This window comes from Gouania willdenowi, chromosome 18 (genome assembly GCF_900634775.1).
Source record: "Gouania willdenowi chromosome 18, fGouWil2.1, whole genome shotgun sequence".
Lineage (NCBI taxonomy): Eukaryota > Metazoa > Chordata > Actinopteri > Blenniiformes > Gobiesocidae > Gouania > Gouania willdenowi.
Genome location: NC_041061.1, coordinates 1,184,832 through 1,211,904, shown reverse-complemented (window position 1 = coordinate 1,211,904; position 27,073 = coordinate 1,184,832). Strand labels below are relative to the sequence as shown.

The 27,073-nt window shown below is 36.0% G+C and overlaps 1 protein-coding gene across 3 annotated transcripts in view; it reads left to right on the top strand.

Moving 5' to 3' along the window:
* LOC114480704 (dachshund homolog 2-like) overlaps positions 1 to 27,073 on the top strand; it is an 85,114-nt gene that overhangs the window by 51,648 nt on the left and 6,393 nt on the right. Inside the window, exons 3-12 of one of the 3 annotated variants that reach the window (XM_028475089.1) lie at positions 2,532 to 2,639; positions 10,706 to 10,852; positions 12,089 to 12,124; positions 12,207 to 12,367; positions 13,205 to 13,310; positions 14,184 to 14,258; positions 19,576 to 19,676; positions 21,083 to 21,230; positions 22,055 to 22,234; positions 23,412 to 23,477. In XM_028475089.1, the coding sequence (XP_028330890.1) occupies positions 2,532 to 2,639; positions 10,706 to 10,852; positions 12,089 to 12,124; positions 12,207 to 12,367; positions 13,205 to 13,310; positions 14,184 to 14,258; positions 19,576 to 19,676; positions 21,083 to 21,230; positions 22,055 to 22,234; positions 23,412 to 23,477 (1,128 nt within the window). The remainder of the gene's footprint in view (positions 1 to 2,531; positions 2,640 to 10,705; positions 10,853 to 12,088; positions 12,125 to 12,206; positions 12,368 to 13,204; positions 13,311 to 14,183; positions 14,259 to 19,575; positions 19,677 to 21,082; positions 21,231 to 22,054; positions 22,235 to 23,411; positions 23,478 to 27,073) is intronic. The other 2 variants (XM_028475091.1, XM_028475090.1) reach the window with 2 other exon arrangements.

Here is a 27,073-nt window from a genome sequence, read left to right as displayed (position 1 = left end):
TTTAACATTTTCTGTTGGTGTTCCTTGGGATTTTTTTTATTTTTTTATTTTTTTAATGAAAAATAAACAAAACCCTTAATAAATGAGATCAAAATTAGGTTTCAGCCAAAGTAAAAAATAAAAAAAAAGAAAAGAAAACTGGATCAAAGTTGTTCTTTCCTGGTTTTTCTACTCCGTGTCTTTGTCTCGGATAATAAATCAATAATCAATAAAAAAAAATAGTTGGTGATAATGTTCCCCAAACGTATGAAGATCTGTGTTTACAGACAACCATCGCATGTTTCTCTTTAAATATTCATCACGTAATGAGTTCCGGCCAAAAATCTCATCTTTGCCTCAAAGGCTTTCACAGACCCACTTTATATTTTCCTTCCACTCATCAACGTAAAGTTATTTTTGCATCTGTTTTTTATTTTTTGTTACTGTTTTTTAAACAACTTTTTTGTGAAAAAACAAAAAAATATGATGCGTTATGGTTTCTTTAGTACCCTTCGTTGTGGTACCCTGCATTGCTTTGCTCATTCTGTTAAATACATCAAAATAACTAATAAACAGTGTGGTTATTTTGTTTTTTTTCTGTCTTAAAACCAAAACAGAAATACAGAAAAACCAAATAAGCAGCATTTTTTTGTTTGTTTTAAAATTAAATCTTTTGCTGTTTGTGTGATATTTGGATATTTACGGGGAAATTAGGACGAGAGCTTTATGTTTTCATCTCACCACACAGATGCAACACACAGGGGGGCGGACTTTTACTCTGCTGCGTTTGATATAAAATGATTTTGTATCATATTGTCCACCTCACACTGATGCCTGAGGCGTAATTTGTGTCGATGACGTTTCGTTAAATAGTTATTGATGCTGGAAGTCTGAATCTGTGAATATCTGCCAACTTTACCGAACAATGTTACGGTCCAAATAGTATCCAGATAATCTGATGACTGGGCGGAGTTTTTCTCCCAGACATAAGAAGAAGCAAGGCATAAGTCGCATTACTGGTGAATTGAAACATTATTAATACATGAATAAATCAAAACAAAAAAATGAATGGTACGTAAAACATGCACGATATGTGGAACCAGAGGTGGTGTAATGAATCTACTGTTGCTCCTCGTTTCTTGTGATCAACTTTTGTGTGTGTTGACGGCTGCCGTTAGTGGCTAGAGGTATTTGTTTATAGTAAATTTCCTGAAAAAAATTATTTTAAAAACTAACAATTTTACACACATATTTCAAAGTTTGACAATACATTTTTTTAAAAAAAACACGAGAGGAAGTTTTTCGATTTTCTTTCAGCACTTATTATTTATTGTATTTATTTTCATTATTTCATGAGATGTATTGATACTTTGTCACCTTACTGCCCATTGTTCTTGTTAAATGCTGAAGAAAAGTAAGGGCTGTTAAAGTTTGTGGATTGTAGAGTCGCGTGTCCTCTGTAAATGAAGAAAAGTCGCTCATCCATGAAACGTAATAATTACAGCAAGTTCTTATTTTTTCTTCTCTTTGAGTAATATGTTAAGGTTTCATTTATTCTGACGACTTTTTTTCTCAGGAAATGTACTTTGATCTCCTGGCATATTTCGACTTTCAACTACCAGTCTTCTTCAACGACATCTGCTGATCAATCGGGATCAAAGTCAATTTCCTGAAACATTTGTCTGAATAAATGAAACCTTAATATATTATTTTAAAAGAAGACAAAAATATCTTTTTGGATATATTATGTGGAAGTAAAGGACTGTAAAGCTCTGAGGGAGATTGGTCGAAACATGTCAGGACATCAAAGGAAGTTTCTTGAGAAAAAAAGTTGTCTGAATTTTTTCATCTTCCCGTTTCAACATTTCTCGAACATTGTCGTCTGGGATAGTTCAGCTACAAATTGTGCTCCCGGACTAATTGATGACTCGTCTTTTTAATTAATCATGTGATCAGTGATGCGTTCGTCTTTAAATTAAATTCCTCCTCTTCCCTTCATCTTGTTTTTATAGTTTGCCGACGACTGTACGGTGTGTGTAATGGACATTCCTCCGAGACGGTGATCCGTGACACACACACACACACACACACACAGGTCATCTCTCTCACTCTGCTGGTTGTTGTGTATAGAAGTCAGTTCCAGGTCAGCGCACAGAGCTGGGATCTCAGTCCGTACAATGGGCTGCTTGTGTGTTTGTATGTGTGTGTGTTCGTGTGCGTGTGTGGCCTGAGGTGCGTCAATCTGCACTCACACCCTGAAACATTTCAGAAAAACGCTCGAGATGGAAAAAGGTTTGACATCGACAGACTGACTCTCAGTGTGAGCGCGTATGTGCTTGTGTGTGTGCTTGTGTGTCTCTGTGTGTTCAGGCCGCCTCACAAAGCATCATGGGTAATGGCACAGGTCACCTGTAATGAAACCTCTGATTGGTTAGTGATGAAAGATGAACAAGTTGATGAGATTTAAAGCAGCTCTTTGATGTTTGCCTTCATAACTGTGTGTGTGGTGTGTGTGTGTGTGTGTGTGTGTGGTGTGCGTGTGTGTGTGTCAGGCCTCACAGCAGCAGCCATGGCTGAGCTCCAGAAGTTACAAAAGATGAAGATGATGATGAATCTGCAGAACGGCAACGAGTCGGACGACGACCTGCAGTCTAACACAGGTACACACGTACACACACACACGGACACGTGTTATCTGCTCACATTTCAGCAAAGGCCGATACTTTGTATACATCAAACCTGATTTTCATGTCACTTTTTGAGGAAATTTCTGTTTTTGTACCTTGTGAGAAACATTGTCTGGTGTTTGTGTCTTGTGAGGACATTGTCCAGTTTTCTACTTTGTGAGGGACATTGTCTTGTTTTTTCTGGACATGAGGACATTGTGTGGTTTTTGTGACTTGTTGGGACATTGTGTGGTTTTTGTGACTCTGTGAGGACATTGTGTGGTTTTTGTGACTTGTTGGGACATTGTGTGGTTTTTGTGACTTGTTGGGACATTGTCTGGTTTTCTGTGACTCTGTGAGGACATTGTCTGGTTTTTGTGACTTGTTGGGACATTGTGTGGTTTTTGTGACTATGTGAGGGAACATTGTGTGGTTTTTGTGACTTGTTGGGACATTGTCTGGTTTCTGTGACTCTGTGAGGACATTGTCTGGTTTTTGTGACTTTGTGAGGACCACGGTGTTACTCTGAAGTTTCAGCTTTGGTTGAAACATGAAACACAGACGTTTTCAGCTACACAGGGTTTATACTATGACACATGAGTAGCTAGAGTGAGTTCACAGAAAGTGTGTAAGGTTACACAATCAGCCCAGAGACAACAAAAACTCACCTTACACACACACACACACACACCTTTGTCTTCTGTTTGGGATTAATGACAACATTTAAGGGCAGACATGGCAACTTTTATCACAGCTGGGCCAAAAACATGTGATTGTATCTGATCTAAGGGTCACATGATCATCTTTCATGTCAGCATTAGAATAATGACATTAAAGGTGCAGTCCACGACTTTCAGATCTCTCTTTCCCCCTCCCTCCCCGCTGCTCTCTTGCCCTCCCTCCAAACTTTCCAAAGTCCCTCCCTCAGAGTAGCTAACAAGCTAACGTTAGTACGACAGCAACATCACAGTAATATAACATGCACTGTTAAAAGCATATTACTGCAGCGCTTCTCTCTCTCAATGTGCACACAGTTCACCAACCTAGCAGCAGCAACACAGCGTCACTTACAGCAGCCCATACGGAGTCTGCTGAGCACACACAAACAACACATGCAGCACATAGTTCTAGAGTAACAATTACAAATGAAACATAATGTAAATCAAGCAGCAGTAATTACCTTTCAAACAGAAAAGTCACTAATTCTATCTTCTACTCCTCCAGACCATACACTGTAAAAAAGACAGTGCTTAAGCTCCAGGAAAGGGGCGGGGCCTGTGATCAACAGCTGTCAGACAGCCCATCTTACACAATCCTGGCTCTGATTGGTTCTTTTTGCTCGGTCGCAGTGCATTCTGGTAATCTGCCAAAGCCTGCAGGAGCAGCAGGGGGCGGGGCTCAATGAGCCTGTTTTTTTTCACACAAACTATTAGTTTGATGTAAAGCTGTCCTTACATAGTGACAGCTTTAGCAAACTTTTATAAGAGTTGCAGACTGCACCTTTAATACAGGAAACAAAAAACCAGGGTTTGTGTGGGTTTTTTTTTTATTATTTTCTGTGGTTTTTAAGTCATTTGTTTGTTTTTTGCCTGCATTTTTTGTTTTTGGAGAGATTTCTGTGTGTTCTTGTTGTTATTTTGTAATTCTTTCTGTTATTTGCCTATATTTGTCTCTCATTTTGTGAAATTTTTCTTGTCCTTTTAAGTGTTTTATGAGAAATGTATATTTTTGTCTTTTGTGTATTTCTGTGTTTTTGGAAAACTACAGAAAACAACAGCAAAAATACACAAAATTATCCTTGTCATTTTGTGTGTTTTTGGGATATTTTTGTGTATTTTTGTTGTCGTTCTATAATTTTTTTCTGTCATTTGTGTATATTTGTCTCGATTTTGCGCGTGCTTGTTTTTTTGTGTTTTTCGATTCAATTTGTGATTTTTTTTTCTTGTACTTTTGTGTGTTTTTTAAGGAATTTTATACATTTTTTTCTTATTTTGTGTATTTAGGCTGTTGTTTTGTGTAATTTAGGAGATCATTTTGCATGTTTTTGGGATCATTTTGTGTATTTTTGTTGTATTTCTGTAATATTCTGTGATTTTGTAAGTAAGTCGTGTATTTGTATATCACCTTTCACAGACAGAGAAGTCACAAAGTGCTTCACAGAATTACAATATTAATACAAAGTATATTTGCAGTCATAAAACAACCCATAATCCACTGGACTTAAAACGCTTTCTGAAACAAAAATGTTTTCAGTTTGTTCTTAAAAACATCAACAGAATAAAGTGCGCACAAGGAATTTCAAATCATTTCAGCAAAGAGCTTAATTTCTGTGTCTCAGAGGTCTTAAAAGAGCAATAAAGCTGAATATCATCAGCAAACAAATGATAGGAAACATCGTCAAATAATTTTTCCTAATGGAAGGACATAGAGTAAAAACAAAATTGGGCCCAAAACAGAGCCCTGGGGGACCCCACGCAACAAATCGACAGAGTCAGACAGGATCTGATTTGCAGAGACGCTAAAGCTCCTCCCCAATAAGTAAGAGGAGAACAATGCAAAGACTGGCAATGACATTCCGACCAGGTCACGCAGTCTTGTCAACAAGATTTGATGACTGACATTGTCAAATGCTGACGAGAGATCTACCAGGACTAGAACAGTCCGCAGACATCATAATATCACTAGACACTTTAAGCAGGGCGGTGTCTGTGGAGTGATGCTTATAAAAACCGGACTGAAAAGTTTCAAAAGTGTTGTATTTCTCCAAGAAGGGTACCAACTGATCAGAGACCACCTTCTCCAACAAATGGGCCTGAAATGTTTTAGATCTATTAGGTCCAGATTAGGTTCTTTGAGAAGAGGTTCCACAATTGCGTGTTTAAAAGAACTGGAAAACACCAGTTGAAAGTGAAACGTTGACCAAATTGATAACCCAGGGGTCAATAACATCAGATATTTTTACAAAAAATCTACAGGGCAGAACATCGGACACACAAAAAGAATTCTTCATTCTGGTTACCAGAGCTGAGACATAGGGGCTAAAAGAGGACGACTCATGGAGAACAAGCTCAACAGCACCAGGTGTGAGAACATTGGAAGTTGATCTTTAATATCCTGAATTTTATCGATAAAAAACTTTAGAAAATCATTGTTGTCAGCTTTACATAACACAGGTGTAAGAGGACAAACAATAGAGTTGATGGTATCAAACAACATGAGGTTTTTTCTTATTCAAGGTGATAGGTTTAAGGAAGAACTCAGATCTGGGATTTTTTATCATTTCATTTAAATAAGACTTAAGTTCCCTAAAGTGTAACATATGGACCTCAAGTTTGGTAGATTTCCATAGATGCTCAGGTTTCTGACATAGTCTCTTCATATCATGAATACCATCATTAATCCACGGTCACGCCGCCTTATGTCACTAGATTTTGGATCATTTTGCGTTTTTTGTGGTTATTTTGTGTATTTTTTCTGTAGTTTCCTGTCATTTTAGTGTGTTTTGGGATAAATCAGCATATTTTTGGGATCTTTTTGTGTATTTTATTTGTATTTATGTATAATTTCTGTATATTTTGGATCATTTTGTGTATTTTTGCTGTTATTTTGTGTGTCTTTGCTAGGTTTTTTGTGTAGATTTCCTGTCATTTTGTATGTTTTTGGTGTAATTTTGTGTACTTTTTTTGTTTTTCTTGGTCATAATGTGTGATTTTTGATAACTTTGTGTATTTTTGCGTTTTTTTTGTAGTTTCCTGTCATTTTGTTTGTTTTTGGGATAATTTTGTGTATTTCTGTTCTATTTCTCTATAATATTCCGAAATTTTGGATCATTTTGTGTATTTTTTGCTGATTTTTTTTGTGTATTTTTGCTGTTGTTTTGTGTAGTTTCCTGTCATTTTGTGCGTTTTTGGGATAATTTGGGGGATTTTTGTTTGATTTTTCTGTAATATCATGTGATTTAGGATAATTTTGTGTATTTTTGCCGCTGTTTTTTTTTTTGTGTTTTTGAAGTCATTTTGTGCGTTGGCTTTGAGGATCACACACAATTAGACCCTGGGCGGAATGTTGCCCTCGTGTGTTTTAGGCCACGTGTAGAAAATCAGTTCCCAGTGATGTTGGTGTGATATTTTGGTTTAATGAGTAAAAAAAAACACAGTTTTCACTGGTTTGTGATGAACAGGAACATCCGAGCATGTGTAGAAGGTGTAAAACGCTGAAAATGAGGACGTTAGAAGTGAAATGTGTGACCCGGCGGCCCTGAGATGGTCCGACATGTTGGAAAACACACTTTCCTTCTGGGCTGCTGAATTATTGAAGGCGCACAAAACAAAAAGCGGAGGCAGAAGAAAGGCTGATTTCTCCTTTTCTTCAGCTGACCTGGCAAATGGGCCGATAGTGTTACCCGTCCTCCCTTTTATTCCACCCAGAGTGATTCCTGTTTTTGTTTTAGACGCACTTTCTTTGTCCAAAGCCGCCGCCGCTTTCTTTGTGAGCCGCGCTCGGGGCGTCCTGGGAAACTGAGGCGGACAATGACGAGTACGAGAGAAAAGGATATTTAGGGCGAGAGGAAAGTCGATCACTGTGGAGGTTTTTATGATGATTCCATTAGAAGGAAAGTAATGACTTTAAATTGGCAAAAATAAACATGAAATATAGTGAAAAGACGTTAAAAGTTACAATGACAGTGGAAAAGTGGCGGAAAGGGTTTATAAGTGCTGAAAATGTCTTGGAAGTGTAAAAAATGTGCAGAAAAGTCATTGAAATGTGATGTAGAAGTGTCAGAAATGGGAATAATGTAGCAAAAATGCATTAAAAGGAGCAAAAATATGACAAGAAAAAGTCATTTTGGGTGTTTTTCTTAACATTTGTTTTCATTTTTTAAGTAATTTAGTGTCAATTTGAGATTTCATGTTGTCTTTTGGGCATTTTTTATGCTTATTTGCATGTTTTGTGTGTATTTAGTGTCATTTATTGTCATTTTGTGTTTTTTTGAGTCATTTAGTGTTTTTCATTTGTGTTTTGTCTATTTTAAACCAAGTCATTTTGTGTATTTTTGTGTCATTTTGTGTTTTTGGATTGGTTAAAAGTTGCAAATCATTTCAGTTCTTATGTTGCGGGTGTTTATATTTCATATTTTTTGTGGCCATTTTGTGCATTGTTTTTTTTTTTTTTAATTTCATTATGTGTGTTTCTGGTCATCGTTTTGTGTGTTTTCTTGTCTTTTGCATGTATTAGCGTCATATTGTGGGTTTTTTTTCATCATCGTTTTGTGTGTTTTTATTACTTCTTGGATATGTTTAGGGTTGTACACTTGTTTTGTGTATTTTTTTAGGTGACTTTGTGTATTTTTGCAGTTTAGTGTATTTCAGTTCTCATGTTGTGGGCTTTTCCTATTTGTTTTGTGTGTTTTGGGGTCATTTTGGCTATTTTTACATTTTTTTTGCTGTTGATTGTGTGTTGTTTTTCCATTTTTAAGTCATTTTGTGCAGTTTTGTGTTTTTAAGTTATCATTTTGTTGGTTTTTGGGATCATTATATGTATGAATGATAATAATGGGTTAACATATGTGACATTAGGTGGAGAAGTGGTGGAAAGGGTTTATAAGAGGCATTAAAATGTGTCAGAAATGTGAATAAATATAGCAAAAATGCAATAAAAGGACCAAAGATGTGGCAAGAAAAAGTGGTGAAAATAGTCAGATAAAGTTAAAGATGTTGATGTAAACCTTTTGTTTACAGAAAAAGAATAAAAACAGTTTTGACCCGAAAAATGTGAGCACAAGGGGCGACAGTTGCACAAGGGGCGACAGTTGCAACTCTGAGGTTTTGGTCGTAGACAATGAAGCACAGAAGAAGAGCTCTCCTAAGGGACCTTTACTGTCCTTTAAACAGTGCGCTGACATGCTCTGGTGGCTGAAGTTAGCAAGTATATCACGGACTGTTGAAGACACACAAACCCTGAGGATAGAAGGAGATTTAGGTGGAAGTTCTTCAACAGTCTAAGATTTACCTGCTAACTTCAGCCACCAGAGCGTGTGAGCGCACTGTTTAAGGGATCACATGATTCCAAGATGGAGGAGCACAGGCTCTAAAACTGTAAAGTATTCCCATTTTAAAAAAGTTAATATGAGGAATAATATGTTTAATTAGACATAGATCTACTAATGAGGATATTTAGAAGATTTTAGGACACGTGTAAAAACAGTCGAGGATCCCAAGAGAATGTTTGAGTATCACAGGTGTTTCCCACCCACAGTGGAGTTTATACATAACAGTTTATAAATAACAGTTCATAAAGAACAATTAATAAATACGAGTTAATAAATAACAGTTAATAAATAAGAGTTAATGAATGAGTTAATAAATACGAGTTAATAAAAAGGAGTTAATGAATGAGTTAATAAATACGAGTTAATAAATATGAGTTAATAAATATGAGTTAATGAATAAGAGATAATAAATAAGAGATAATAAATATGAGTTAATAAATATGAGTTAATAAAAAGGAGATAATGAATGAGTTAATAAATACAAGTTAATAAAAAGGAGTTAATGAATGAGTTAATAAATACGAGTTAATAAATATGAGTTAATAAATATGAGTTAATGAATAAGAGATATAATAAGAGCTAATAAATATGAGTTAATAATATGAGTTAATAAATATGAGTTAATAAAAAGGAGATAATGAATGAGTTAATAAATACAAGTTAATAAATACGAGTTAATAAATATGAGTTAATGAATAAGAGCTAATAAATAAGAGATAATAAATATGAGTTAATAAATAAGAGTTAATGAATGAGTTAATAAATACGAGTTAATAAATACGAGTTAATGAATAAGAGTTCATAAATAAGAGATAATAAATAAGAGATAATAAATACGAGTTAATAAATACGAGTTAATAAATACGAGTTAATAAATAAGAGTTAATGAATAAGAGTTAATGAATAAGAGTTAATAAATAAGAGTTAATGAATGAGTTAATAAATATGAGTTAATGAATAAGAGATAATGAATAAGAGTTAATAAATAAGAGTTAATAAATAAGAGTTAATAAATACAAGTTAAACGACATCAGATCTTCAACAGACGATTAAAACCAAAGTGGCTGCTGTGATGAACCCTGAGAGAGTGATGAAGACGAGGAGGAAGAGAGAACATCTGTGCCCCTCACACACACACACACACACACACACGCAAAGACACACACACACACACTTAGACAGGCAGTAATAGAGAAAGACAGTCACTAATTCAGGCTAATGGAGGGAGATGAAGATGGATGATGATGGAGTTTTTGATCAGTTTTATGTTCTATCTACAGTTATTTTATGTTATGTTATATTTATAATGGTCACATGATCAATATTAAAGTCAGCTTTAAAAAACAGATCATTAATACAGATATTTCTTTATTTTTTTTGTACTTTTTCTTTGTATTTTCAGTATATTTTTTGCTTTGGTTTCATTTTTGCTGTTTTTGGTGTCATTTTGTCTATTTGTGAAGTCTGTTTAATTTTAGGTAGTTCTGTCTATTTTTGTTTTGTATATTTTTGGAGTTATTTTGTAAATTTTTTGCAGTTATTTTGTATATATTTCAGTTGTGGTGTCTGTGCTTTTGTTGTCATTATTTGTATTTTATGTTGTGTTGGGTAACTTGTTTTTGTCATTTTAAGTGATTTTGGAATTGTTTTGTGTGTTTTTGGAGTCATTGTGTGTGTATTTGGGTGTTTCTGGGTTATGTTGAGTGTTTTACTATCATTTTGTGTATTTGTGAAGTCTTTAAGTGTATTTCTTGGTAGATTTGTTCAACTTTGTTGTCGTTTAATGAATCTGTCATTTTTGTTGTTTTGTATTTTTTTTGTTTTTTTTGTTGTTTTTAATTATTATTTTTTTGACCTAAAAAGTATTTTCGTCCCAAAAACGTAAAATCTCTACATGTTTGTTTGTTTTGTCAGTCACCAGTTAACACGATGACCATTTGATTTAAAACACCAACACTCACTCACTTGTGTGACTTTCCTGCGGTACAACCATGTGGTCTCTCCTCCTCAGGGGGAAGCGAGTGTTCCTGGGATAAAGAGCGTCTCACCAGCCCGTCGGTGGGTGGAGCCAATGTGGGTGGAGCCACGGGAGGAAGGGGGCCGGCCTTAGGAGCTGTCAACCAACCGCAGCTACAGCAGCAGCAGCTACTGAGTAACAGTACGCACACGCACACCTAGGCTGTGACAGCACGTGTGTGTGTGTGTGTGTGTGTGTGTGTGTGTGTGTGTGTGTGTGTGTGTGTGTGTGTGTGTGTGTGTGTGTGTGTGTGTGTGTGTGTGTGTGTGTGTGTGTGTGTGTGTGTGTGTGTGTGTGTGTGTGTGTGCGCGTGCGTGCGCGCGTGTGCGTGTGTTTAAGGTGTGACAGTATTTGTTAATGTGGGCCATTTAATCCGTTCCATCTCCTGTATTAACACTCCGCCTGGATTAATCAGCACACACTCAGCTAAATGACTCAATTCATCAACACACGTGCACACACACACACACACACACACTAAGTAGGGCAGCGGGTGGCATCACTCACATTGATTATTCTATCACTTCACTCATCACAACAACAGCAATCAGTGTTATTGTTTCATTGCCATGAAAGCAGACGCTTTAATTTGGGGGGGGGGGGGGGGGGGCACGGGGTGCGCTGACACGCTCTGGTGGCTGGAGTTAGCAAGTAAATCAGACTTTCACCCTAAAGGTTCTTCTATCCTCAGAGTTTGTGCGTCTTAAACTGTACGTGATTAGTTGCTAACTTCAGCGCACTGTTTAAGGGACAGTCAGGGTCCCTTAGGAGAGACACCAGGAGGTGGTCGCCAGATGCCTTTAAGAAATTGAGAATGGTTTTTTTGAACAATTAAAGCCATTTTTGCTTATTTTTACCATTTTTTTGCACCTCCACCAAACTGACATATTTTAACCTGTTTTCATCACTTTTTCTTGCCATATTTTTGTTCCTTTTAATTAATTTTTGCTACATTACTCCCATTTCTGACACTTCTCCATCACATTTCAATGTCTTTTCTGCACATTTTTTCCACTTTCCGGACATGTTCAGCACTTATAAACCTTTTCCACTAATGTTCACCCATTATTGTCACTTTTAACCTTTTTCATCATATTTCATGCTTTTTTTTTGCCAATTTAACCACATTCACTATTTTTAAAGCCCATATTTTGCTACTTTAAACACATTTTCTCCACATTTTGAAATTCATTTACCACAATTTGCATCTTCTAACCAATTTCTGTGGTTTTAAAGTCCCATATCACCACCTTTTTCACCATTTTTGGTCACTTTTAACCTATTTTACTTCCTGATTTAAAAAAGTATTTCTATCTTTAAGATGACTTTGTACTATGGCCCAAATAATGGTAAATTTCTGACATTTCTTATTTGTAGTCGAGCGTTTCCAAAGAATCAAAGTTTTAAATCCAGGTGAAAAACCAACACTATTTTTTTGGCTAAAGTTGAATGATTAAATGTATATTATTAGTTATTATTTAATGATGTTCTTTAGGGCTAGATCTGCCCTTCATGATGATGCCCCACCCTCTGATGCTGCCGCCTGCCTCCGTTGCCATGGCGATGTCTCAGATGAACCACCTCAGCAGCATCGCCAACATGGCGGCTGCCGCCCAGCAGATGCAGTCGCACGCGCACCGTGAGCCCGTCATTAAGGTGATTATTAATGATTATTACTGTAATGTATCGGTTTTATAACATTATTCATTTATTATTAGTTTGTTTATTATTGATTAGGTTATTCTCTATTTTCCATTATTTGTTGTATTCATGATATATTTTATTATGGGTTTCTTTTACTCTTTATCATTATATTTTCTTTTTTTTCTCTTTCCTTTTTCAATTTTTTCTTTCTTCTTTTTTCTCTTCTTTCTCTTTATTTTTCTTTTTTATTATTCCTTTATTTTTATTTTTTGCCCCTTTTTTCTTATATTTATTTATATTTTATATTCTCTCTGTTTCTTTTTTCTTTCTTTTTGCTTTTGTTCCCTTTCATGATATTTTCTTTTTTCTCTCTCTCTCTCATTCTTTTTTTTAATTAATTAATTTATTTTTAATTTTTCCTTTATTTTTAATTTTCCCCCTTTTTTCTCTTATATTTTATTTTTTTCTCTCTGTCTCTCTTTTTCTTTCTTTTTCCTTTTTTTCCCTTTTTTATGTTATGATTTTTTTTCTCTCTCATTCTTTTTTCTTTTTATTTCTTTTTTATTTTTCCTTTATTTTTATTTTTCCTCCTTTTTTCTCTTATATTTTTTTTCTCTCTGTCTCTTTTTTTTCTTTCTTCTGTTTTTCTTTTGTTTTCTCCTATGATGATATTTTCTGATTTAAATTAAGTGTATTCCACAGACGTACGACTTTATTAAGTTAATGTGTTGAACTTTATTAAGTTAATGTGTTGAACTTTATTAAGTTAATGTGTTGAACTTTGTGGTGAGTTTAGTTTCATACGAGGGCGTTAACTTCTGCTGATTATTTTCCTTCTTTATTTTTCAGGAGCGAGTGTGTGACAGTCCGTCTCTCTCACCTTCTGGGGACGAAACCAACACTCCTCTACAGTCCCAGCCCAGTAGCTCCGCCTCCAGCTCCCCAGAAAGACTGGGTATGCACACACACACACACACACACAGAAATCAACATTCAGACGTCAACAAAAATAACAAATTACATTTTCATTTGTTTTTTGTTTGTTTTTTGTAATTTTGTGTTTTTGTTGTCACTTTGTATAATTGTTGAGTAATTATGTGGTTTTTGTGACTTTTGGAGTTTTTGTCGTCATCGCGTCATTTATGTATGTTTTTTTTGTCATTTTTCCGTATTTTCCTGTCACTTTTTGTATTTTATTTTTGTTGTATGTTTTTTTGAGTATTTTTGTTGTCGTCGACTCATTTGTGTTTATTTGTAATTTCATGTGTTTTTCTGTTTTTTGTTTAATCTTTGTTTTTTGAGTAATTTGACTATTTTTGTCGTCGTCGACTCATTTGTGTATTTTTTTTGACAGTTTGTTCAATTGTTGAGTCATTCTGTGTTTTTTCTTCTGTTGTGACTTTTTGGATTCATTTTGTGTTTTTTCTGTTATTTTCTTTTCTTTTTTTTTTTTTTTGGTATTTTTGTTGCCGTCGTCAAGTCATTTTTCTGTCATTTACTTTGTTGTTTTTTAGTATCGTTGTCTTCGTCAAGTCATTTGTGTAATTATTGTTTGTGGAAAAACAGGAGGAAAAGTCATTTTGTGTTTTTTTTTTTTTTTTTTTTGGTTTCATGTTTTTATTCAAAGTATTTAGTTATAGTCATCCACCGCTGCAGAGACACTTTCATGTTTTTCCCAGGCACGGGCACAACTGTGAGGTTAACATCCTCAACTGGAATACCATCTTTTCGCACATTTTCATGACTTTTAACATATATATATATATATAATAATAATAGACTAATAGACACACACACACACACTGAATAAATGTGTGTTTTCTCAAAGGTCTGGTATCAGCCGATGCAGAGGTTGCACTGACCAACTCCACTCCACCCATCAAGAAAATACCAAAGGACAAAGGTTGACATACACACGCACGCACACACACACACACTCACACACACTCCTTCCATTATCCACCTTAATCTAAACGTTCACCCATTTTCCTCTGACAGCTGATGAATCGTCCTCACTTAGCAGGGTTTTCCTCACTGTAAACACACACACACACACATACACATGCATACACCGAGAGACACACACAGAAAAGTAAGCATCAAGATGATCAGCTTTTATTGATCACTTGTCTCTCAGCCATCAATCTGTGAAGTGTTTGTGTGTGTGTGTTTCTGTGTGTGTGTGTGTGTGTGTGTGTGTGTATGTGTGTGTGTGTGTGTGTGTGCGTGCGTGCGCTAAAAGGGGTCATGAGGTCACACACTAAAAGCATCCCCCCTTTCCATCGTGTTTTCCTTCCCGTGTCGTTTTCTCTTGCTTTAAAACAATCATAAAAATTAAACATTTAACCCTTTCAGCGCCAGAACGTCCTTTGGTTTTTTTACACAACGCAGTGTTTGTAGCTTTAAGACATACATTCAGACGCAAAGTTTGTGTTTCTTCAATAGAATCCAATTTAAAATTGAGAAAGCAACTCATTTTCCAGCCGACGGCTCCATCCAGTGGATGAGAGAGTGAACTACACGTGTGTGTGAATGCATGGAGGCTCTGACTGAGCGGTGAGTGTAGCTAAAGTAAAAAAAAAAAAAACAAATAGCATTCACGCTACGACACATGTTCACATATAGCTACATAAAACACAAATAACATTTGTGGACCAAAAGATCTTGAAAATACGATAAAGAGACGGATATAACATTTTACATGTAAGATATCTGAAACAAAAAACTGGTTCCAAGTATCCAAACCATCACATTAGCATTCAAACATGCAACGTATACAAAGGTTTTAAATTCTACCACAGAAACTGTACATCAGTGTTGCCCAACGTTCACAGTCAAACCTTTGTTTTGAGTTTTCCCGACTTTACTTTTTCGTTGTATGAACAGCATCCTCTCAGATTTGGGTTATTTCAGACGAGGCATTAGTGTGTTCTTATTAAGGTCAAAGATTCCACTCTTTAACCTGTTTTTTATGAAGTGAGCAGCTGTGTTTGGAGCATCTGTGGATTTGAACCGTGAAATGATCTGAAGCTGGGTTTCCATTACAGATTTTTGCAAAATAAAGGCAATATAAGTATAATTGCGCTTTGATCGTGTTTCCATTGAACATTGTTTTGGGCTGAAGCCTCGTAACTCCCGTGAAATCTCATCCCGCGAGACTTCAGCACAGGAAGACGGACGCATCAAACCTCCTTAGAACACACTGTGTTCCTTTGTTGTTTCACGTCTAATGTGGCAGTAATAATTTTTTAAGTATAACGCTAAGAAATGTTTCGGTCTCCTCTTCTGTCCACATGTACTGCGTCATATTTACTCGCAGAGAAGTGGTCATGTGACCAGGTACGTCACATCCTGTGATGGGTAATGGCTGAAAAAGTGTTTCCATATCACTTTTGCGACACACCCATTTTTTTTTTTTTTTGCGCTATTTAGATTTTGCATATTTCTGAGGGTAATGGAAACGCAGCAACAAACATCACACTTTCACTCAGTTTGGGTTGTTCTGTGATGAAATTTTACATTATTTTACAAACTTTATTTTCAAAATATTTGTATTTGATTGTACGTTACATTTTTTAAATATATTTCAATCCAACTTAGTTTTTAAGTGTTACTGCTTCAATATTATTTTTGTATTTTAAGATTTTACAAATACAGTATTTAATAATTATTTCATAATTGTAATAGTTTAACTGTTGAAATCAGATTATTTACAGTTATAACACCTCCAACACAGTAAATCGCAAAGAGCTGTCCATGGAAAAAGTAGCTCATGAGACAAAAAAGGTTGGGCATCCCTGTTGTTTGTGTAACATACACAGTAAACGTGGTAAAAGCCCTGGTAGGTCAAACATTGATGGGAAATGTTGTTCAATGGTACCAGTCCGAGCACTGTAACTCAATGTGTAGCCAAGTAGCCAAGGGAAAAATGTATTTTTTTTTTGTGACATCATGAACTTTGACCCCTACCAAACCTTTTACTGGTAGGTCGTACAGCTTTGGGCCAATTAAATAAAATACTCTACTTGAGGTGAGCTTTTCATAAATGTAAGCAGCATAATTTTACGATAAATATTCATATATATATGGAAAATTTGTTTTTTTTTTTGACGCGACCTTGACCTTGACATTTTGGCACTAATTTTCAATTGTCACACATGGGCAACTATTTACAATAATTGATAATAATTAATAATATTAAGTATAATAGAAAATACATGAGCACAGCTCAGAATGGAATCGGTAAAAATACCAGAGGTGCCAAACACCAGCTCCTGGTTGACAGAACAGTCGCTAGAGACTGCAGAACCCGAAACACTAACCTGAGCACTGCCTGGATTGATTACAAGAATGCCTACGACTCAATGCCACATACTTGGATCATTGAATGCTTGGAGCTATACAACATAAACAGGACTCTAAGAGCCTTCATTGCAAACTCAATGAGGTTGTGGAAAACCACCCTTGAGGCCAATGGCAAGCCACTTGCACAAGTTTCCATCAAATGTGGCATACACCAAGGAGACGCCCTGTCCCCACTGCTGTTCTGCATAGGTCTGAACCCCCTCAGCCAAATAATCAACAAGACTGGTTATGGATACCGACTCAGGAATAGGGCCACCATCAGTCACCTCCTCTTCATGAATGACATCAGGCTGTACGCTAAGAATGAGCGAGACATAGACTCACTGATCCATACCACCCAGATCTACAGCGCAGACATTGAGATGTCATTCGGACTAGAGAAGTGTGGTCGGATGGTGACTAAGAGAGGGAAGGTAGTCTACACAGAAGGGGTCTCACTCCCTGAAGGAACAATAGCAGACATTGAGTACAGTTACAAGTACTTCGGAATCCCACAAGCAAATGGCAACCTCGAAGAGATGACTAGGAAAGCGGCTATGGCCAAATACCTCCAACGAGTAAGGCATGCTCAATGGCAAGAACAAGTCCCTGGCAATAAACAGCTACGCCCTGCCAGTAATCAGATACCCTGGAGGAATAATAAGCTGGCCAAAGGATGAGATACAGACCACAGATGTTAAGACGTGAAAGCTCCTAACCATGCACAGAGGGTTCTACCCCAAATCCAGCACCCTGAGACTGTACGCTAGCCGTGAGGAAGGAGGCCGAGATCTAGTGAGTGTGAGAGCCACTATCCAGGATGAAACATCCAAGATCCATAAGTACATCAAGGACAAGGCTCCAACAGATGTCGTGCTCAGTGAATGTCTCAGACAATGGGGAACAGAAGACGAGGTGCCGGAGGTTCCGTCATGGGAGGACAAGCCCCTACACGGGATGTACCACCGAAACATATCTGAAGTGGCGGATATCAGGAAATCGTACCAATGGCTAGACCGAGCTGGACTAAAGGACAGCACAGAGGCACTCATCATGGCTGCACAGGAGCAGGCCTTGAGCACCAGAGCAATAGAGGCCCAGATCTACCACACCATACAAGACCCCAGGTGTAGACTGTGCAAAGAGGCCCCTGAGACAATCCAGCACATAACTGCAGGGTGTAAGATGCTGGCAGGGAAAGCTTACATGGAGCGCCATAACCAAGTGGATGGCATAGAGTACAGAAACATCTGTGCAGAGTATGGGCTCGAAACCCGAAGGTCAAAGTGGGAAACACCTCCATAGGTGGTAGAAAATGACCGAGCTAAGATCCTATGAGACACACATATACAGATGGACAGAATGGTAATGGAGAACCAACCGGACATTGTGGTGGTGGACAAAGAGCAGAGGAAAGCCGTTGTGGTTGACATAGCAACACTGAGTGACTGCAACATCAGGGAAAAGGAACATGAGAAACTAGAAAAAGACCAGGGGCTCAGAGAAGAGCTGGAGAAGGCCTGGAGGGTGAAGGCATCAGTGGTGCCCGTGGTCGTCGGGGCACTCCAAACTGGAAGAGTGGCTACAGCAGATCCCAGGAAATACATCAGACATCTCAGTCCAGAAAAGTGCAGTGTTAGGAACAGTAAAGATACTAAAGAACCCTCAAGCTCCCAGGCTTGAAGGAAAAAGAGACCGCCAGAGGTGTTTTTTTTTTATTTTTATGTATGATATATGTATGATATTAAAAAATATATTTATAAATAAAATGTTCTGTTCTTGGTTAAATTATTTTTAGTCCCCTTTAGAAGTGTGACTGTTTGGGTTGCGACCCCCATGTTAAGAAGCAAACGTTGCGTCGCTTTTTTTTTTGGTTAAAAGATGAAAAAACGTTTCAGTGAAAGTTGGTTTACGTCGACTGATAAAATGTTGATGTTTACGTTAGTAAAACGAGGAGATGATGGAGGACTCAATTATAACACACACACACACACACACACGGCTCGTTAGTATTCAGACGATCACGCTGCGTACTAATTGGCCGGGATTAAAGACATCCTCTGTGTGTGTGTGTGTGTGTGTGTGTGTGTGTGTGTGTGTGTGTGTGTGTGTGTGTGTGTGTGTGTGTGTGTGTGTGTGTGTGTGTGTGTGTGTGTGTGTGTGTGTGTGTGTGTGTGTGTTCAGCCTTTAACGTGCTGTCAAGTGGGTTAACTCTGCTGTGAAATTAACGCTGATTAAGACACACACACATACACACACACACACTCATTTCTGCTCTTCCTTTTCATCACTTTGACAAAGTTTAACTTTTTGTTGATTTTAATTGTTTCATTAAACAATAAAATGATCCTGCATAATTTATTTTATTTCTACTATTTTGAGATTTTTTTTTTAAATTTTACATTGTTTGTATTTTTTTATTTTGGTTTATATTTACTTTTTTTTAAGATATATAATATATTTTTTTAATGTTCTTATTGCTTTTTTAGTTGTTTATTATATTTTTTTCTTTATTTGCTATAGCCAACATACTTTTATTTTTACTAATTGTTTTGTTTTTAGTTTGTTTTATTCAACAACTTTTAACTTTCCTGTTCTGTTAGTGGAAAATAAGTGAATATATTATAAATAATAATGAATCAAATAAAGTTATTATCAACATGTACTGTACATGTATTGTTTATATAATTATTATTTTTTATTATTAAATCTTATGTAATATTTTGGAGGGTTTTTTTTATCATCATTTAAATAAATAAATAATATTTTGACTATCCAAACAATCTAACAATCCAATATTGTGGGAATGATTTGATACAAAGTGTGTGTTATCTGTGTGTGTGTTATCTGTATGTGTGTGTGTGTGTGTGTTGTAGACGAACAGTCGTTGGTTCAGTCTCTTCCTCCTGGTTTTCCGGCTCCGTTCCTGTTTGCTGACGGTTTGTCGTCGGTGGAAACTCTGCTCACCAACATTCAGGTGAGAAAGCGTTCTGTCTCTCTGACCACACGTTTAGCAAGAAAAAACTGAGGATAAATGTGACAGGTTTTCATAAAACATGTTAGCATTTAGCATTAATACAGGAAACAACATATGGTATATGATTGTGGGTTTTTTGTTGTTAATTTGTATATTTTTATATATATTTTGTACATTTTAAAACTAAATGGTGTGCTTTTTTATTTGCTTTGGATTTATTTTGTGACATTTCTTGTGTAAATTTGTTTATCATTCTGTGTTTTTTTTTGTTGCTGTTGTTGCTTTGTATTGTGGAGTCATTTTTGTTGTCGTCTTATTTGTTTTTCTGCTATTTTTGGGAATATTTGTAGTAGTCTTTTTTAAGTAATATAATGTGTTGTTTTTTGTTTTGTGTGTTTTTGGAGTCATTTAGTGTAATTTTGTCATCATTATATATTGTTTTTTATCATTCTGTGTTTTTTGTTATTTTGTATTGCAGAGTCATTTTTATTTATTTTTCTGAATATTTGTTGTCGTCTTTTTTAGTTTAAATTTGTGTTTTTTTCTGTTTGTATTATTTTGTGTAATTTTGTTGTCTGTATTTGTTTGTCATTCTGTGTTTTTTTGTTGTTTTGTAGTGTGGAGTCATTTATGTTATCATTTTATTTATTTTTCTGTTAATATTTGTAGTCATCTTTTTAAAAATACGAGTAATTTGAATTTAGGGGGTATATTACGAAGCTAGATTTTCTCTTATCGCGCTTTCTTCCAGGATTTAATCAGTGTGCTGGACTACGAAGCCCGCTAACGTCTTACGGCGCTAAATCACCATGGAAACTTAGGCTCAACGACGAGCCTGGTCAGGAGCAGGTTTTGCTCTGGTTAGGATCTGAGCGAGTGCTAAAGCCCCGCCTCCTGACCAATCAGATCTCTTAGAAAGCGAGCTGTCCAATAAAAGATGATGTGTGAACACGTCACTGTGTGGATCTGATCTGACAGCTGACACACAGCAGCGAGTTTTTGTTGTCATTTTGTGTGTTTAGTTTGTGGGCTGCACAAAATTAAGCTGTGCTATATTTAGTGTCACAATGCTATTTCTGCTTGATTATGTTTAGAAAAAACAACTAAATATTCTAAAAGTGAATTCCGTGTTTTTGTCCATTTTCTGTGATCACAGCATATCAGATGTCGTACAAATGTACGTTTGTGTTGAGAAAGTAAATAAAAGTTGTAATAAATAATAAAAACACACATTTCCAGTAGAACTGAAGGCTCCTCTGAGGAAAGTCAAGCTCTACGCTGACGATACCTTTGTCTTTGTTCATGTTGTTTTCACGTCTCAGTCTGCGATCGTAATGCTAATGGCTAATGTTTGATGCTAATGGATAATTTTTGATGTAAGATATAAAAGTTAACTCCTGTTCCAGGGCCTGCTGAAGGTGGCCGTGGAGAATGCCCGCGTGCAGGACAAACAGATCCAGGCGGAGAAACGCGAGCTGAAGATGGAACTTTACCGAGAACGGGAGATGAGGGAGAGTCTGGAACGACAGCTGACCTCCGAACTGCAGAGCAGAGGTCAGAGGTCACTGCTGGCACAACCAGCTAAGACAGTCACCAGTTAACATGATTACCAGTAGATTTAAAACACCACCGAACTGATAGTTTTGGTCTTTCTGTCATTTTGTATCTTTTAGTTGTTTTTATATATATATATATATTTATTTTGTGTTATTGTTATTCTGTCTCCTACTTTATGGAAGTTTAACAAACTAGTCACTGCTTAACTACAGTCTGGATCCGCTTTTCTTTTGTGTTTTTTATGTTGTTTTGTGTTTTTATTGAATTCTTTTTTTATGTTCTTATTTTGTCTTTATGGTGATTTTTGTAAAGTTTGTTTTTGTGATTTTGTTCTGACTTTGGAATGTTTTTATGTCGCTGTGTCTTTTTTCTATCATTTTTGTGTATTCTTTTTTTCCCCCTTTTTTCTTTTACAAAGTGCTTTTGCATAGTTTGTTATACTTTTTCTTTTTAGGTTTTTTGTTTTCTTTTTTTCCCTTTTTCTCTCTTTTTTTCCTTTCTTTTTTCTTTTTCAAAGTGCTTTTGCATTTTTTCTTTTTGTTTTTTTCTTTCTTTTTTCTCTTTTCTTTTTTTTTTTTTTTTTTCTTTTTTCTCTTTTATTCTTTTTCAAAGTGATTTTTTATTTTTGTTATCATTTCATTTTTGTTTCCTTCTGTCTTCATGTTGTTTTTGTGACTTTTATTTGTTTTCCACCACAACATCACAGTCAACTACTTTACAGATGTTTTCGCACAAACTAGTCAACACACAATGTCCATGAGCCTGCCAGCCACTGAGGTGGGTGGAGCTTCACTGTCTCTATCATCTTTTTTCCCCCTTAGCTTCCATCCAGAAGCGTCTGAAGAAGGAAAAGAAGGCAAAGAGGAAGCTGCAGGAGGCGCTGGAGTTTCAGTCTAAGAGACGAGAGCGAGTGTCGGACGCCATGAAACACTCGTCCTCGTCCTCACCAGAACCAGAGCCGCTACGCGCTAACATCAACAACAACAACAACAACAACAATGGTACACAAACAATTCCACAATACAGCTGTTTGTAAAAATAAATAACGACTTAAGAAAAAACAAAAAAATGAAGTTTATCAGCAAAATGCAGTTAATAAACAAGTAAATACATACATTTATATAGGTAAAGAGGTACGTAGATAAGTAAGTTTGTAAGTAAATAACTAAGTAGGGAGTAAGGTAACCAATAGTTTTATGTAACTTTTTACCATTTATATACAGTAATATATAAAGTAGTACTGGTTTATTTTATTATCTTATTTATTATATTTAAATTTAAAAAAAATCACAATTTCAATTTTATTTATTTCTGAAAGCACTTTTAGCTACATTGTTTGTATGAAAAGTGCTTTTTATTAGAAAAAAAGATTGATGTTAATTGATTTGAAGTTAAATATTTTTATTATATATTATATTTATTTTATTACATATATATATTTATTATATATTTTTATACTTTTCATCATTTTAAATTGATTTAAATCATCATTTTTTAATTATATATATTTGCTTTAAAATGTGTAATATTACTTATTTAATTCATTATTCAATTAACGAGATTATTGTATTTGGCAGTTGAAAATTGCATTCTCGTAGGAGTTTTTATTATTATTTTTGTTCCGCAACTTCTTTGTCCTTGAACTCCTCCTAGACTATTAATGCAGCACTAATGACACGTATGTCATCTCATATGGACAATGTGAAGTCTGTGCAGTCGACATTTTTTGGAGCCAAAATGTCAAGGTCAAGGTCACACCAAGTGAAGCAAAACAAAAAATGGCCATATTTTTGTAAATATTTATCGTACAAGTTTGATACTTACATTTATGAAAAGTTTTTTTAAACAAACAAACAGCACAGTACAGTAGTAGTAGTTAGCATTTAGCACAACATTATCAGACCACTAAAAATACGTTTCAAGTTTGCCATAAAACCTTTTATTTGTTGTGTTGCTTTTTCCACCAATAAAAATGTTTGCTTTTTAAATTAACATTTAAAAATAGATTTTCTGTATATAATGTGACCTAAAATTAGGTTGGGGGCGTGTCTATGTATATATCGGTATTGGTTAATATTCTAAATCATACATTTAGTGTTGGTTAATATCGGACATGATTAAAAATATAATATGGAACATATATGATAGTGTAAAGTTGTGTATTTGTGTGTATTTTAGTGGATTCTGGAGTCGAGGACAAACCAGAGATTAACGGAAACCAGCAAGGAAACGGATCTGTACAAGGTAATGACACACACACATTATACACACACTCACACACACACACATTATACACACACACATTACACACACACACACACACATTATACACACACACACACATTATACACTCACACATTATACACACACACACATTATACACACACACACACACGCATTATATACACACACACATTATACACACATTATACACACACACACATTATAAACACACACATTATATACTCACACATTATACACACACACACATTATATACTCGCACACATACACACATTATACGTACACACACACACATTATATACTCGCACACATACACACATTATACGTACACACACACACATTATATACACACACACACATTATATACACACACACACATTATACACACACACACATATACACACACACACATTATACACACACACGCAAACATATACTCACACACATTATATACACACACACACGCACATTATACACACACACACTATATACTCGCACACATACACACATTATACGTACACACACACACACATTATATACACACACACACACATTATATACACACACACACATTATACACACACACACATTATACACACACACATTATATACACACACGCAAACATATACTCACACACATTATATTATATACACACACACACGCACATTATACACACACACACACATATACAGACACGCAAACATACTCACACACATATACACACACACATTATATACTCACACACATTATACACACACACACACACACACATATACTCACACACACATTATACACACACACGCATTCAATATGCACACTAACACACACATTATACACTCACACACATTATATACTCACACACACATTATACACACACACACGCACATTATATACTCACACACACATTATACACACACACACGCACATATACTCACACACATTATATACACACACTCGCATTCAATATGTTCAATATGCACACTAACACACACATTATACACACACACACATTATATACAGTCTCACACACATTATATACACACATTATATACTCACACACACATATACACACATTATATACACACACACATTATACACACACACACATTATAGACACACACACACACATAATTAACATTCACACACAAATCCTCGAAAAATTCCTTTTTCTAATTCCTCTTTGGGTTTTTTGTCCAATCAATGTGAAACTTGTCTCGTAGAGTTTTCAGTTGGACCTGATCTGAAGTTCAGGAAATAAATTTGTTCGGTCAAAATATGCGCAAATTATTAATGAGTAAAGTTTTCTAGCTAGCTATAAAAATGCTAACTGGTGCATATTTCGGTCAAAATAAATGCTAACAACACCAAATCTGAGAGCCTTGTTTGGCATGTGATACGCGCATGGGTTACGCGCCACACTTGAATAATTTACGCCGCTAGGGGGCGTTGCAAATATGGAAAATGTATATCTCTTAAATGGCAAGACCGATTTTTACCAAATTTGGTGAGTATGACCTTGGGTCGCTCCTGAGGCCATATCTCTGAGTTAATTGTGATTGGTCAAAATGGGCGTGGCTTATTAAAACATAAACAACAAACATTTATTTCAGCTAAAATATTATGTTGAGGGCTGTGAAATTTACAGGGTATATATAGAAGAGCACACAGACCACCCATACCAAAAAATGTGCCACTAGGTGGCGCTATAATGGGTGCAAACAGTTTAGTTTTGTAGCTTTCACATTTTAAATCACACCCTCATAAACGCCCCAAACCCGTCATCCTTCGTGACGTCCATGAGCTCCACAAAACCTGGGGCCGAGTCGTGCGGGAAGGCTTGGCCCGTTTCATAATAGCTTGCCGTTCTAGTTCATTATTATTATCCCCCACCACAAAGTGGAAAGGGGATAAAGGTTTGAGCGCCGTCCGTAGTTAGTAATTTTATAATCTGATGTATTATTTTCTTATGTATACATCTAAGTTTTTAGATTTAGGACATTTAGGAAAAGGTTGTGAGTTATAATGAGAACCAATCTGGCGGGGGATGTTGATGACTTTACTGTCATGGCACACCATAACAGAAAAATGCTTATAACTCCAATATACAAAGTTCAAACTGCTTCATATTTGATACACATGATGACCGTCCATCCCTAAACAAGACTCACTGTCAAAATTACCCATCATGCCTTGCGTTCTCAGACGCTAACAGCTCTTATAAGATGGAAGCAGGTCGCTGATGAAGAAAAAACATTCTGCGATCAGTGGAAAATCCATCACCATGACATTCTACATGCTTTATCTGGGCTATTTTTTATAGAGTGATTATTAACTGGTTTTATCTTCATACTGGGTTTTTTCGACTGGCGCCATTTTGCACGCCATAATAGAAAAACCACTATGACTCTAATATACAACATTCAAACAGTCTCATATTTAATACACATGGGTTACCGACCCCGGCCACTCCTTCGGACCCTACGACGCCGCTCGCGGCTTTAATCTACTATTGTTTTTAATATAGTGAAATATATTATTTTTATTGTTATCATTATTGCTATTATTATTAGTCTTATTGTTGTTATTATTAATACTACTGTTATTATTGATAATATTATAAATGCTGACATTAATATATTAATATATACATTAATATATTTTTTCGCCCCGCTGTAATAAAAGTTGCTTTGGGCCTTGACTTTTATTTTGAAAGAACGAGAACATAAAGGCATTTATTCAAAGGGATTTTAAAGGTTTAAAACGCACCAACATTTTTATAAAATAGATCAGATAATCAGAAATAACCAGTGTGGATTTACTGGTTTAAAGTGAAACTGGTTTAAAGTGAAACTGGTTTAAAGTGAAGCTGGTTTAAAGTGAAGCTGGTTTTGAACTGGGGACAGCTCTGAGGACAGGAAGTAGTTGTTAGTGTGAAGTTGTTAATATTCACACGTCGTCTCGTTCCACCAGCTGTGCTCAGTGCGCCCTGACATTGAAATGCTGCGTCTGTGTATAAATGAATATCTTTAGACACACACACACCTACACACACACAAACACACACACACACACACACACCTACGCACATACACACACATACACATACACACATACACACACACACCTACACATTCACAAACACATACACTTACACATACACACACACCTACGAACACACACCTACGCACATACACACACATACACATACACACCTACACACACCTACACATACACGTATACACACATACACACACACACACACAAACACACACACACACACACACACACCTACGCACATACACACACATACACATACACACATACACACACACACCTACACATTCACAAACACATACACTTACACATACACACACACCTACGAACACACACCTACGCACATACACACACATACACATACACACCTACACACACCTACACATACACGTATACACACATACACACACACACACACAAACACACACACTTACACATACACACACACCTACACACACAAACACATTTGTTTATAAAGTGAGTCGTTTGTGTCCATCGGTGTCACATGCATGCGTGTGGGCGCGTGCGTATGGGGGGTGAATC